Below are 16,111 nucleotides of genomic sequence, written 5' to 3' on the forward strand. Positions count from 1 at the left end.
CTCAATTAGCCAGTACTGTGGTATATAAATTATACCTCAGTAAGGCAGTTCAAAATACTAGACTACTATGAAATAGTACATTCATTGCAATTTATTACTTCCAAGAAAGTGAATGAGATACAATCAATAGTCAGGCGTAAAACACTCTCATAGGTCAGGTGCTGGTGGCTCACACCTATAATAATCTGGATTTGAAGTCAGCTCAGCCAGGAAACTCTGTGAATCTCTTACCTCCAATTAACCAGCAAAAAGCCACAAGTGGAGGTGTGACTTTAGTGACAGAGTGCCAGCTTGGAGCAAAAAAGCCCAGCACTAGGCCCTGAGTGCAAGCTCCAGTACTGGCACCAAAACAAACAAACACACTGCAAGGGCCTGGGTTCTTCGCAGAGACAAAACAAAACGAAATACTCACGGGATGAGCCACAATGCATTGCTTCACATGTGCCAAACCCACAAACAACTTGGAAGGCATAAGGCAAGAACTGGAACTGCTCAAGACAACTCTATCATCCACAATGCGATCTAGCTGGGCAAAAATCTTCTTCTTCAGTTCCAGGTTTTCTGGAACACATTCCTGAAAAGGACATGATTAGATGGTTGATTATTTGTGATCATTACCCACATTCAGACTCCAAGCAAGGTATTGGTCTGCTTCAGCTCTGAAGTGAACCAACTTGGAAATGATGGGCTTTAGGACATGCTACCTTGACATATAACACCTTGGCATTGAAAACATTGAGTCAAGAATATTGCCTTGACGTTTCCTTGGCCTTTTCCCTGCACCATCCCATAAACTGGTCATAAGAGACTGTTCTCTTCCTGTGGGTGATATCATCTAGAGGTCTTGAATTTTTCCTCTCCACCAAATTAAAAATTATAAGGCAGAAGTGGGAGCAGAGGGAAAGTTTATTTGAAAATTAAGAGTAAGACACCAGGAGAAACTGAGGAAAAGCCTCTTATAGCTATTGGTAATTCACAGAAGCCCCCCAACCTGGACTCCAGACTGGGAGAGCCACCTTATGCTACATGAGGTCTTATTCACCTGCTTCCCAGGCAAGGATGAGGAAGGGGGGAGGACTCAGAGCAAGACAGAGGCCCAGAAATTGGTGGCCTGATGTGGACTGGTGGGAGCCCCTCTTTTATAGTCTTTTGTCCAGTTTCAGCTGCTCCAGTATCTGGTTGGGTCACTATGCCCCGATCTAGTTCAGTATCATCAGGAAGAGGAGGGGGTCATGCTCATCTTTGAGAAAACAGGGCACAGGGAAGAATATGAATCAATAGCCTTGCCAATTCCCCCTAATTTTGGACCCTAAGATCAGACACCCTGGTCTAGGCATACTCTGCATGAATCATCAACTGTTCAACAAGCCTGAGCTTTTGTAAAAGCCCACAGGATTCCTTATTCTTTGGGCTTTCACTTCTGAAAATGCTCAGGTCATGTAAAACATTATTTAATGTATATGCTTTTTTTCATATTAAGCTACGTTTTGTCATAGGATCCTCAGCATGAACCTTGCTGTAAGTGAGGGGAAAGATTAGTTTTTGCTTCCCTTCAAAAACCACCAGGAAAATATAAGAATAGGAAGGCTGCTGAGAGAACACCTGAGAATTCCTGAGAACTCTAGAGGTGGATCCATGAACATCTGTTGTACTCTACTTTTTGGGGGGTTTTATTTGTTTTGTCTTGTTTTATTTTGTCGGTCATGGAGCTTGAACTCTGAGCCTGGGCACTGACCCTCAGCTCTTCAGCTCAAGGTTATCACTTGAACTACAGCCCCACTTCCAGTTTTCTGGTGGTTAAATGGAGATAAAAGTCTCACAGACTTTCCTGTCCAGGCTGGCTTTGAACCATGATCCTCAGATCTCAGTCTCCTGAGTAGCTAGATTACAAGCATGAACCACCGGCATCTGACTGTACTCTAGTTTTCTCTAGTCTGAAAATTCTCATCCTTTTTTTTTTTAAAGGACTCCTGGCTGGCTGCTGCTGGTGGCTCACACTGTACTCCTAGCTACTCATGAGTCTGAGACCTAAGGATCAAGGTTCAAAGCCAATCCTGAGCAGCAAAGTCTATGAGACTCTTATCTCTAATTAACTGGCAAAAAGCCAGAAGTGAAGGTATAGTTCAAATGCTAGAACACCAGCCTTCTTTGAAAAAGCTAAGGGACAGTACCCAGGCCTTGAGTTCAAGCCCCACTACTGGCACACACAAAATCTACCAACTAAAAAATTCTCACAATGAGCAAATTCTTGAGGGGTGGGCATAACAGAATCCTCAATAGCCTCTCCCACAAAGTGCTACTAACTCCAACAGTTTCATCACCAAATGACTCCCCTATCTGTTCTGACCATCAGATCAACTGATCTTCAAGGAAAATCTCCTGAAATTAAGTGTTATTATCTGTCAGGCCCCAAAGGCTCCTGGAGAATTCCTTCCTAATTTCAAGTCCTTTTGAAAAGGACTTTTGTTTCTAAATAATCAAAGTTACTTAAATGGGAGTGAGGAAAGGGATGGGGAAGTAAATTTAAATTAATTACTGCAGACAAATAATAGCTTCCCTAGAATTCCAATGACAGAGCTGGGTGGGAGAGAGATGATACTCTTTTTATTGTGAAAATACTGTACAGAGGGGTTACAATTACATGGGCAAGATAATGAGTACATTTCTTATCAAGTATTGTAGCCTCCTCCTTTGTTCTCCTTCCCATCCCTTCCCATCCTCCCCCACACACAACCCTCCTCCCCACCACCACCAAAGTTGTAAAGTTCGTTTTCGACATAATGACTTGTACATCTCATTGTTGCAATGGGTCCACCTGTATCTCTAGTTAAATGATTTGTTTTTCCCCTTCCCCTCCACAAATTATACTGACATGAAATACAGTGAAAGCAGGGATTATACCATGGGGGAAGGACATACAAAGCAACAAAGAAATCATCTTATAAATGTGTTAGAAACAATCGCATGAAAGAAAAAAAACACTTGAATACATATCTTGGGGTTCATTTCCCTATCATCACCTTATCTGACCTTTTCTGCCTGACTCATACATATACTAGAGATTGCAAATAAGGGAAACCATGGGACCCATGTTTCTTTGGGCCTGTCTTACTTCACTTAATATAATTTTTCCAAGTCTTTCCATTTCCTAACAAATGGGGCAATGTTATTCTTTCTGATGGAGGCATAGAATTCCATTGTGTATATATACCACATTTTCTTGATCCATTCATCTACTGAGGGGCATCTGGGTTGGTTCCATATCTTAGCTATGGTAAATAATGCTGCAATAAACATAGTCGTGCTGGTAGCTTTAGTGTGGTCTTGTTTGTGAACATTGGGGTAAATGCCCAAAAGTGGGATTGCTGGGTCATAGGGAAGCTCTATGTGGAGTCTTTTGAGGAATCTTCATACTACTTCCCAAAGTGGTTGAACAAGTTTACACTCCCACCAACAATGCAGTAGGGTTCCCTTTTGGCCACATCCCCTCAAGCATCTGTTGTTATTAGAGTTCTTGATTATAGCTGGTCTAACTGGGGTGAGGTAGTATCTCAATGTTGTTTTGATTTGCATTTCTTTTATGGCTAGGGAGGTTGAGCATTTCTTCACATGAAGAAATGAGATGATAATCTTTAATCAGCTGGTGTTAGCCAAGGGGACTCCCTGGGAATAGAGGTTAAGGTAACCCCACCCTGCCCAGCATCAAAGCAAAACCTGAAGGGAATGCTGGAACTGCTCACAGACTGTGGAAAAGCTGGAGCTGGCCTGTCCCATCTGCCTTGGGCACCTCTGGGGATGTCACAGCAGACTAAACCTTCTCAAGGAGGAGCCTGGATCACCAAGGGCAGGAGTGCTGCAGGAAATGCCACAGGGAGTCACTGTGGGACTTTAGTGTCTTTTGTTTCTCATTATGGTCCAATAACCAGAATCAACTGGGTGAATGTTGAAAATGAAAACTCTTAGGCCCAGATCTACTGAATGGAGGGGTATTCTAGGGATTGGACCCTGGATCTTGCACTTGGTAGGCAAATGTTCTACCACCTGAACCATGCTCCTAGCCCTTTTCACTTTAGAGAGAGAGAGAGAGAGAGAGAGAGAGAGAGAGAGAGAGAGAGAGAGAGAGAGAGAGAGAGAGAGAGAGAGAGAGAGAGAGAGAGAGAGAGAGAGAGAGAGAGAGAGAGAGAGTGTGTGTACATGCATTTGCGCATGGTGGCCCTGGGGCTTGAACTCAGGGCCTGATTGCTGTCCTGAAGGCTTTGTTTACTAAAGGCTAGTACTCTACCACTTCAGCCACAGCTCCACTTTTGGCAATTTCATGTATTTTCCTACCTGGACTGGCTTGGAACCTCAATCCTCAGATCTCAGCCTCCTGCTAGAATTACAGGCATGGGCCACCAGTGCACTTTTGTTATTTTAGGATAGATCTTCCATTTTTCCTCAGGCTAGCGTTAGACCACAATCTTCTGACCTACACCTACCTGCTTTTGGGAACCTCTGGGGATAGCATGGTAGCTAGGACCACACAAAGAGAAGTAGAGATGGGGGTCTCTTGTTTCCATATCTTAGAATTCATTTCAGTATGCATACTATTTTTATATAAATACAAAGAGGCACATAGGCATTGTTCCTTTGTGTTTCCCTTTTGAGTATATCCTCTTTTGGTCTCAATGTGTGAGTATCCAGAATCCTAGGTAATTTATCATATCCCAGTGTATTTTAGATCTAATTTCCACATATCAGAGAGAACATGCCCCATATGTCTCTCTGAGCTTGGCTTACCTCACTTAACATTATTTGTTCTAGTTCCATTCATTTCCCAGGAACACATTTTTAACACATATCCTGGTGATTCCTAATGCTCAGAAGCACTGTTGTGTGAAGTGGACTCAAACTGGGATGCTCACTACCCCTAAAAATAGTGGTACTCAATACAAAGTATGCTACCAAATGTGCCCTCCACTCTCATGTCAGGATTCCCACCTCTCCCAGCTACTCAGGGCAACTTCCTGCCCTGACAGGAAGTGGAATACTGGCACTGTGGTCACCTTATGGTCTCTAATCACCCAGTCAATTTCCCTGAAATGTTAAACTTATAACTCTTATAACTTTCACGAAAACAACCAGAAACGTGCAATAACAGAAATTCAGTGTTGCTGTATAACTTGCAATGATATCAGAATCATTTCTTTTAAAAAATTAAGATAATCTTGTCAAGGTTTCTACCAGTTGTATATAAACAAAGGCTTCATTATCCAGAATATACAAGTAACTAAATCCCGCCCCCCCCCTCAAATCAGTAACCCAATTAATAACAAGTGGAACTAAAAAACAATTATGTCAGTGAGACACATGTTTCTCTCATATGTGAAAGCTAGATCAAAAATGCAAGCATACTTGATAGCATGTACAGGGTTTTATGCATATACACACAAACAGACTAATGGATGGTATGCGTAGGGGAGGAATGAAAACATATAATTCCTATGAACAACTAATGAGTTGTTTAACAAAATGAATACCAGAAATTGGCATTTGGTAAGGAAGGGTGGTGGAAGGAGACATGAAAGGAGGGATAAAGGGTGAGCAAATGCAGTCATTATATTCCTTGCACATAAATGTATAAATTGAACTACATAACTTGAGGGTAGTGTGGGAGGGAGAAAAATAGGGGAGAATGATGGAAGGATGGCATTGGTCAAGATGTATTGTACTCATAACCTGACATCAAATTATAACCCCTTTGTACAACTAGTCAATAATAAACTTAATTTTAAAAAATCTTAGGTTTGATTTGATAATGGCTAATAACTCACTAGCAGCTAACTACTCTAAGTTGAAAGCAACTAGGCAACTAGTAAGAGAGCATGTAAATTTCACTTCCATATTATCTACACTAATTCAAACGTTTTATACAAATAGGGACGGAGTCCAGATTGTGTTTGTTTATACTTTAAAAATATAATCAGGCCACATGAAATTTTATTAAGAACAAAAGTCATATAAGCATCACATCTCAAAGACAGAAGAAAAAAAAAAAGAAGCAGTCATTTAAGAACTGTAAAGCCCATTGTGTCCAATTCCCTTATCAAAGGGGAGGAAAAAGAGCTACAGTAGCTGGCTGGGCCTGTTAAGTCATTCCTGGATCAGTTAAATCTGCAAGTTGGGTTAAGTTGAAATGGAGCCTTATAGCTTTTAGCCAGAGACTCAGAATGATGCAGATCCTGGGTGAGCTTATAAAAGAGACCTAGTAAATGGCCTCATTGTACTTCTGACATGCAGATTCTCCCCTGAAATCCTATGCCTTTCTTCAGATCCTCTGATTATCAAAAAGGCAAGAAAACTTGAACCAGAGGAAACCGAAACCTGCTGCAATTATGTAAGGGTTTTTTTCTTCTTTTTAGTGGCACATTGGCTTGAAGTTAGGTTGTTCTCATTGCTGTTTTTAAGAGTAACCTAATTGTGTGTTATGTTCTGGCTTTGGTTTGCAAGCCTCAGTCCATGTCACACCCTAGGCTCATTTTCTAGTTATACACTCAGTCCTTTGGTTTCAAAAAGGTAGTGGGCCACATTACTTAGGACTTGAGCCCCAGAGTCTATCATAAAGCCAGGGGCTGCTGGGACAAAAGGGGTGAGAGGTAGGAAGAGCTATCAACCAGCATTCCTGGTTCTAAGCTGCAGCTGGAAGATCTCCCTGGATGCCTTCTCCTTGCAATATGTCTTCGATTTTTTTTTTTTTTGAAAAAGCCATCTGCTTGCTATCACTATGACCACTCCTACAGGTAACCCATTTGCCTTGGCCCAATTAGACTTTGATAACGTCTCAAAGCACTGGTGTACGTTTGGGTTTTGTTTGTTTAAAGGGTCAAGAGGTGCCACACAGAGCAAATAGTTTGGTACTGAGAGCCAAGTGCTGGTGGCTTACACTTTGCAATCCTACCTAATCAGGAAGCTGCGATTTGAGAATCACAGTTCAAAGCCAGACTGGACAGAAAAGTCTATGAGACTCTTATCTCCACTAAATCAGCAAAATGCCAGAAGTGGAGATGTGGCTCAAGTGGTAGAGCACCAGCTTTGACAGAAAAAGCCAAAGGAGAGCAGAGCCCCAGTACCTACCCCCACACACACACCCCCCCCACACACAAATAAACAAGTGCACATACACACACAATTGTAATGCAGTTACCACCATAGGCATGCCCAATTTTTGACAAACAAAACAAAATCTGGGAAGTAAGCAGCCTTCTCTTACTGGCTTGGGCAGTAGCAGTAGCTAGCAGGTGAGGCTAAGTTCTACATGTCCCTTCTTGCTTTTCTTCCCAGAGAGCAGAAACAAGGATGGTCTTATAACTGCCACTTTTAATTATAACCTATTTTTAAAGGAAATTGTGCACAAACTTTAGCTGGTTAAAAAAAAACAAACTAGTAAAAGGTGTCCTGAGGCCTGAGGCCTCTAACTTTGGAAAAGCTATAGAACTGTAAGGAATCAACTTCTGGGCTAATTCCCATGTAGAGCAAATGCACAAGTTCAGCTTGCTAGACAAAATATATGCAATACATGGCAAGGGTTTTTGTTTGTTTCTGAGTGGGGGGGGGGGAGGTTAACTGTGGCTTGAACTCAGGGCTCCTGTTGTCACTTAGCTGCTTTTTTCGCTCAAGGCTGAAAATTCTACCATGTGAGCCACAGATCCACTTTCAGCTTTTTGCTGGCTAATTGTAAATAACAGTCTCTTGGATTTGTCTGCTTGGGCTAGGTTCAAATTGAGATCCACAGACCTCAGATTCTCAGCATCCTGAGTAGCTAGGATTACGGGTGGGAGCTACTAGCACCTGGCTAAAAGTGACAGTGTGTTGAAATCTTTTTACTTCCAATCAACCTAACCTGGACACTTTATTTTTTATGTTTTTTAAAACCAGAATAAATTAAGCATACAAAGAAGTTTTCACTGTGATGTTTACAACATATATGTAAGTTAATTGGATCAAATACACTCCATATATATTACTTTCTTAAACACCTTCTTTCACATCTACTTCAACAGTTTTTAGTGAGTTTCATTAAGTTGTTTTCATACACATACAATGCACTTCATATGTCCAGCCTCCACCGCCAACACCATCTCCACCATCTCCACCATCTCCTATCTCTTTCCTCTTACCGCCCGCCCCCCACCCATACCGGCTTATTCCATATGCAATCATGAACTTAGATATTTTAAAATAGGTGTTCTGTGACTAGTATAAAAATCTCTGGATGGAATCTTCAATGTGCCTTCCAAAAAGAGCAGTAATTTAGGAGACTTCTGTACTTCACGTATTTTCACATGCAAAGAAGTTCTCATTAGCAGATTTAGAGGGAAAATAAGGTGTGGCTCATGCCTGTAATGCCTGTAATCCTAGCTACCCAAGGCTCTACAATCTGATGATCCTGGTTCAAAGTCAGCCCAGGCAGACAAATCTGAGACTCATCTCCAATTAACTGGCAAAAGACAGGGAGTGGAGGTGTGACTCAAGTAATCGAGTGCCAGCTTAAAGTAGAAAAAGCTAAGCAAGAGTGTAAGGCGAGAGAGAGAGAGAGAGAGAGAGAGAGAGAGAGAGAGAGAGAGAGAGAGAGAGAGAGAGAGAGAGTGTGTCCAGAATCTTGCCGCAATCTTGGCAAGGAAATTCAGTGTGTGGTTGAAGATGAAAGCTAAGTACATTACAGGCTTTCCCTTAGCATTAGTACAATCTCTGCTGTCATCTGCCTAATGAGCCCGATTCTCTCCCAAAAGGACAATCTCAAAATCTATAAAATTAATAGACTCCTGGAGGTAGGAGGAGGGAGGACACAGGAGAGGAGGGAAAAGAAAGGGGGGGGGGGGAGTAACAGGTGGGGGGGGGGCGGGGAGAAGAGCTGGCATGGTAGTGTGCATTACATTAGGAGTCATGAAGCTAAGAGTTCTAGGCCAGACTGGACCAAGAGTGAGATACTGTCTCAAAAAAGTATCTTTGTTTTGGAATAAATACAATAATGTGTTTCAAAAATGGGATTGAAAAACATTAGTCTCAACATTATAGGCAATAAATGCCACTCTTACACTAATGACTTATTTTTATTAAAAATCAAATTGAAGCCAAATGCCAGTGCTCATGCTTGTAATCCTGTACTTGGGAGGCTGAGATCTTAGGATCACAGTTCAAAACCAGCCTGGCCAGAAATGTCCATGAGATTCTTATCTCCAATCAAGTACCAAAAAGCCAGAAGTAGACTTGTGATTCAAGTAGTCGAGCACTAGCCTTGAACATATAATCTCAGGGACAGCACCCAAGCCCTGAGTTCAAGCCCAAGGATTGGCATGCATGTGCTCATGCGTGTGCACCATCCCGCCCTCCCCCCACATCAAATGGAAGCCAGGCACCAGTGGCTCACACTTATAATCCTGAACTATTTAGGAGGCTACGATCTAAGACTTATCTCCAGTTAACCAACAAAAAGCCAAAAGTAGAACTATGGTTCAAGTGGCTGAGAATTAACCTTGAGCAAAGAAGCCAACGGACAGTGCCCTGGCCCTGATTTTAAGGTACCAGTATCAGCACTAAATAAATTAAATGAAATAAAAACTTAAGACCTTTTTTTTTTTAAGCCAAGCCTATGACAAATCCTAGACAGATTTCTATGGTCATCAAGAATGAATTATGCCCAACCTAGAATCTTTTCCAAAAGGAAAATTAGGATAGAACGTATTGAGGAGTTGACTTCCTGGAGCTTAGGTGTTTGATTTACCAGGGTTGTTGTTATTTGCTTTTTAGCTCAGGCCTACCTCAGGTGATTGTACAGAGCCCTGGGAGGAGAATGTGGAACAGGCTCCCAGATGTCCTGCTGTGTGTCTTTGCCCATCCTCATCCTAGTGATGTTTTTTCCTACACCCAATGAAGTCATTTATTTAGAATTTAGATGCTTGACATAAAAAATACAAATATTTCATTTAAGTCTGCAATTACTTTAGAGTTCTACTACATTTCTGATGTAAGTGAGGTAAACATAAACATAGCCTGTCTGTTTTTGTTCGTTTGTTAGTTTTGTGTGGGACTTTGGATTTGAGTTCCAGCCGCAACTATGCTTGGCTTTCTTGCTCACAGCTGGTGCTTTACCACTTAAGCCATGCCTCCAGTCTGGCATTTTACTGGTTAACTAGAGAAGGAAGCTAGCAAATTTTTCTGCTTGGACCACCTTCAAACTGGGATCCTCCAAGTCTTAGCCTCCTGAGAAGCTAGGATTATACGGACATGAACCACCAGCACTGGGCTTTATTAGGCATTTAAAACAAAAATTAAAGTGCTGAGTTTAGCGTAAAACACAAAATTGGAAAAAGATTCTTTCAGTAAGGCATAAGGAAGTGACTTTTAAGAAGAAAAAAAGAGGGGCTGGGAAGATGGCTCAGTGGTAGAGCACTTGCTTTGCATGCTTGAGGCCCTGGGTTCGATTCCTTAGCACTACATAAGCAAAAAGAAAAAAGTTGGAAGTGGCGCTGTGGTTCAAGTGGTAGAGCGCTAGCCTTGAGCTGAAGAGCTGAGGGACAACGCCCAGGCCCAGAGTTCAGGCCCCACGACTGGACCAAAAAAAAAAAGTAAAAAGTAAAAAATAAAAAAATAAAGAAGAAAAAAATAAAATAAATATATCAATGTGAAGATGTAGTTAGTTCACAGTTGTCGGTAGCCACTCCAGCCATTTACTGCTAGTGAGAAACAACTTTAAGTTCAGCTTTTCAAGGATTACACAATTTATTATTATATGAAATGTGTGTGGGTTTTTTTTGGGGGGGGTGCAGGTACTGATGGCTCACACTTCTAAGTCTAGTTACTCAATACACTGATATTTGAAGATTGAGGCTAAAGGCATTTGGGCCAGAAAAGTACATGAGACTCTTATCTCCAATTAACCAGCAAAAAGCAAGAAAGAAAAGGAGGAAGGGAGGAAGAGAGGGAGGAAGAGAGAGAGGGAGGGAGGGAGGGAGGGAGGGAGGGAGGGAAGGAAGGAAGGAAGGAAGGAAGGAAGGAAGGAAGGAAGGAAGGAAGAAAGGGAAGAAGGAAGGAAGGAAGGGAGGGAGGGAGGGAGGGAGGGAGGGAGGGAGGGAGGGAGGGAGGGAGGCAGGACATTATTTAGAAGGATGAACCCAGATACTATTCTTACTTTCTTAGCTCTGTAAAACCATAAATCTCCATTTACATGTTAAGTGTATATTCAGTTCTTGTCAACTTGTTTTTGAGTACAAATGTCTGTTCTGACAACTGCAAGCAGGCCATGGGTATAGAATATTCCAAGCAATTTCCCTGTGCTAAATGCCCTTCTGAGAGGTGCAGGGTGGTGGGGGGGGTGGGAGTGGGGGGAGGCGCACAGGGCGGGGGGTGGGGAGGGGTTGCCATTCAGGTTCAATTCTTCCTAAATTTTAGATCTTTGTGCTGATACTGGGCTGAAATTCAGGGCTTGGGTGCTGTCTCAGCTTTTTTTGCTCAAAGTTGGTGTTCTCCCACAGTTGATCCACAGATCCACTTCCAGATTTTTGCTGGTTAATTGGAGAGAAGAGTCTCATACACTTTCCTGCCTAGGCTGGCTTTGAACTGGGATCCTTAGATCTCAGCATTCGAGTAGCTGGAATTATAGTTGTGACATATTGGCACCTGGCCACAATTTTATATGTGCATGTGTGCACGCATGTGCATGTGTGTATATGTATAGATGCATGTGTGTATATACGTATGTTTATACATATATGAACATATGTACTATATATGTATATGGGTTGAATCCTCAGATCTCAACCTCCTTAGTACCTAAGATTACAGGCATGAGCTACCAGTGCCTGGCCACTATTACATATTTTTTTGGGGGGGGGTCCGGTCGTGGGGCCTGAACTCTGGGCCTGGGCACTGTCCCTCAGCTCTTCAGCTCAAGGCTAGCGCTCTACCACTTGAGCCACAGCGCCACTTGCATGCCTCAGGCATGCAAGGCAAGCACTCTACCACTGAGGCATCTTCCCAGCCCCCACTACTATATTTTTTAACCATCACATTTGTTTTATTTAGCTTTGACAACCAGAAATTATGTTTGTTTCTTTTTCTAATTTCTCTCTATTATTTACTCATTCTTTCTTGCTTATTTGTGTCACTGAAATCTTTTCTCAAAACAGATTTATAATTCCACCTGTTATGCTGAACACTTGATGGGTTGTATTTTTTCATTTTTTATAATTTTTAAATTATCTTTAAGTAGTTGTACAGAAGAGGTTTCAATTCAAGATGTCCATTTATGAGTAAATGCATCCTGACTGGTAATTACCCCTGCCATCATTCTCCGCCATCTTTCCCAACCTCACCCATCCCTCAAGTTACCTGATTTCATTTTCATATGTGCACACTGAATATTATAACTGAATTGGCCCACCCTTTCTCTATTCCTCCTTAAATTTGTTGTTTTTTTTTTTTTTTTGGTCGGTCATAGGACCTGAACTCTGGGCCTGGATGCTGTCCCTCAGTTCTTCAGCTCAAAGTTAGCACCCTACCACTTGAGCCATAGCACCACTTCTGGCTTTTTCTGCTTATGTAGTACTAAGGAAGTGAACCCAGGGCCTCATGCATGCAAGGCAAGCACTCTACCACTGAGCCACCTTCCCAGGCCTTTTTTTTTTCTTTTTTTTTTGGGGGGGGTCCGTTCGTGGGGCCTGAACTCTGGGCCTGGGTGCTGTCCCTCAGCTCTTCAGCTCAAGGCTAGCACTCTACCACTTGAGCCACAGCGCCACTTTCGGCTTTTTTCTTTTTTCTTATGTGGTGCTGAGGAATCGAACCCAGAGCCTCAGGCATGCAAGGCAAGCGCTCTACCACTGAGCCATCTTCCCAGCGGCCCCCCCTTTTTTTTTTTTAAATAGAATCAGATTGCTTTTTCTTGAACAGCTCTTCTTTTATCGTTTCAGTGGGTACATAGGATTACTTACAAGGAGCCACCAGTACCTAGAAATTTTCACCCACTGTTCCTGGCCAATGACTGATTTCCAAGGACAGGCCTTTGAATCCCGAATAATTTTCTCTAAGTCACGTCATAGAAACTCTGATCTTACCCTGCTCTTAGCTAACCACAAAGAAATTGTCAACTTCCCTTGTCCCAATAGCAGGTTATAACACTCTACTCATTTCGTAAGTCTTCCTGGGAGGTAGGAATGCTGTAAAGAGAGGCCAAGCAGAATGCCCAGCAGTTAAGCCTGGCTGAGTTTTCCCACCTTCACTTGGTCTGCTAGCATTAGATCAGACCTTCCCTTTTTTGGGATGATACTGGGGCTTGAACCCAGGGCCTCACTTTCTCCTTAGCTTTCTCACTCAAAGCCGGTACTCTACTACTTGAGCCACATCTCTACTTCCAGCTTTTTGCTGGATAATTGGAGAGAGTTAGACAGACTTCCCCTTCCTGAGCTGGCTTTGAATAGTGATCCTCAGATCTCAGCCTCCTGAGTATCTAGGATGATAGGTGTGTGCTACCGGCACTCAGTGATCACTCTTTTTGTCCAATCATTTCAGCATGGCTATTGACGAATCACACTTATGCATGAAGTCTCAAAACAAAACAAAAACACACATGCAAACCACTGAAGCACAGGGAGCAGATCAGCTTCTGCATACCTAAACAGGTACAAGTTTCTATGTGTCATGAAGGGTGGCACACAGAGGGATCAAGGAAGCTCTGTGTCCCTTCTCTCTGTGTCCCTTCTCTCCAAATGCAGATGTGTTTCTTAAGCTCTATGAGCTGATGGAGCACATTAATCAAACCCAAGCTTGTGGGAAACCTGAATTGTAGAAAATGAGCCAGAAGCACAGGTAAAACAATCAGTGACTTAAGATCAAATGGGGAAGAGGTAGCCAGGTGCTGGTGGCTCACACCTGTAATCCTAACTACTCAGGAGGCTGAGATCTGAGAATCCTGGTTTGAAGCTGGCAAAGCAGAAATGTCTGTCTGAGTAACTCTTACTTCTCATTAACCACCAAAAAGCCAGAAGTGAAGGTGTGGCTCAAGTGGTAGGGCACCATCTTTGAGTGGAAAAAGTGAAAAGTGAAGAGACAGAACAAGGCTCTGAGTTCAAGCTCTAGTAACAACACAATAAATAAATCAGTAAATAAGGAATGAATGAGTAAATGAATGAATGAATTCATGGGAAAGGGTGCAGTCTTAATAGGCAGAGTCCTTAACCCATGGAATTGAACTGGACATTACCTCCTTGTAAACAGTGTCAGACAGGACTTAGACAAGAAGACAGACAAGCATTGTCTACTGATGCAGAATAAATAGCTTTGTTCAGTGTATTAAAAAAAACTCCCACCCAACAGTTGAATTCAGGACCCTCTACCCCCTCCCCTCCTGCTCCCCCCTCCCATACATACAGCTGGACTCAGTATTGACTATCTTGAGAGACCAGAGGAAGATGAATCACCTTGTGGCAGACACACTGCTCAACTGAACTTCTAATGTTTTATCATCTGCAGCAAAGCCAATAAAAGAGTGCCAAAGGAGGTAGCTAATATAAATGTATGTGTGTGTATGTGTGTATATATATGTATACATATATATATATATACAAGTATATATATGTATGTTTGTGTAGTTACTGGTTTGTCTGTGTTTTAGTGAAAATTGACCTGTGGATTCCAATAGAATTGAACTAAAAATAACTCCTCAAAAGCTACAAGTGTGGCTAGGTGGCAGAGAACCTAGAAAGTGCAAACCCAAGTACTGGCAAAATAAATAAATAAATAGCCTCTCAGATTTATTCAGAAGCACTACAGTAAATATGAAAAAAGAGATGTATGGGATACATATGGCATTGAAAATGAGAGTGGATGGACAATTTTATTCTAAATATTTTAAAAATTAAGAGCGCTGGTGCCAATGGCTCAGGTCTGTAATCCTAGTTACTCAGGAGGCTAAGATCTGAAGATTCCAGTTCAAAGCCAGCCTGGACAGAAAAGTCTATATTAGACTCTTACCTTCAATTAACCATCAAAAAAGCCAGAACTGGAGCTGTCTCAAGTGGGAGAGTGCTAGCCTTGAGCAAAAAAGCTCAGAGATAGCTCCTATGCCCTGAGTTCAAGATCCAGGACAGGTACAAAGCAAAACAAAAAACAGCAAACTAAAACAAAAGGACTAGAAGCCTGGCTCAAGTGGTAGAGCACTAGCCTTGAGCAAAAAATGCTTACAACAGTGCCCTGGCCCTGGATCAGCACCAAAACAAACAAAAAGAAAACCCCAAAAGGCAAAGGAGTAGAGGCATGGCTCAAGTGGTAAAGCATAAGGAAAAAGAAAGCCTAAAATATTAACGGGCCAATCATAAAGAAGTCAGAAACAAGCCAGGTGCTAATGGCTCACACCTGCAATTCTAACTAACCCAGAGGCTGTGATCTAGAGATCTGTGAGACTCTTCTCTCCAATTAACCAGCAAAAAAGATCCAGAAGTGGAGGTATGGCTTAAGTGGTAAAGCACCAACCTTGGGTGAAAAAGCTCAGGAAAAGCCCCCAGGTTATGAGTTCACGCCCCCGTATTGGCACAAAGTTTAAAGAAAGAGAAAAGGGATAAGAAGCAAAACAACATAACAAATCCAAAGATGATAATGAAGAGCAGAAATCAGTAAGACAGAACATAGGCCCAGCACAGGGGACTGATACCAAATTAATTCTTCAAAAAAAAACTAGTAAGATCAACAAGCTTTTCTAGCTACTTGGAAAGATCACAGTTTGAGACCAGACCTGACAGGAAAGTTCATAAGACCCCCCCCCCATTTTTTTTGTCAGTTGTGGGGCTTGAACTCTGGGCTTCGGCACTATCCCTCAGCTCTTCAGCTCAAGGGGAGCACTCTATCGCTTGAGCCACAGCGCCACTTCTGGTTTTCTAGTGGTTTTATTGGAGATAAGAGTCTCATGTGGACTTTCCTGCCCAGGCTGGCCTTGAACCATGATTCTCAGATCTCAGCCTCCTGAGTAGCTAGGATTACAGGCAGGAGCCACTGGCGCCAGGCCCATAAGACCCCTTCTTAAACCCATAGCTGGTTGTAGTGACTTTGTATCTGTCATCCCAAGCTACATGGGAGGCTAAAAACA

General features: G+C 42.3%; 1 protein-coding gene across 1 annotated transcript in view; it reads right to left on the reverse strand.

The window, feature by feature from the left end:
• Window positions 1–16,111, reverse strand: part of Cryl1 (crystallin lambda 1) — a 150,175-nt gene that overhangs the window by 43,489 nt on the left and 90,575 nt on the right. The window contains exon 4 of the mRNA XM_070003165.1: window positions 413–574. Coding sequence (XP_069859266.1) covers window positions 413–574 — 162 coding nt within the window. The remainder of the gene's footprint in view (window positions 1–412; window positions 575–16,111) is intronic.

Source organism: Dipodomys merriami, unplaced genomic scaffold (assembly GCF_024711535.1).
Source record: "Dipodomys merriami isolate MVZ:Mamm:240054 unplaced genomic scaffold, mDipMer1.0.p SCAF_6, whole genome shotgun sequence".
Classification (NCBI taxonomy): Eukaryota; Metazoa; Chordata; class Mammalia; order Rodentia; family Heteromyidae; genus Dipodomys; species Dipodomys merriami.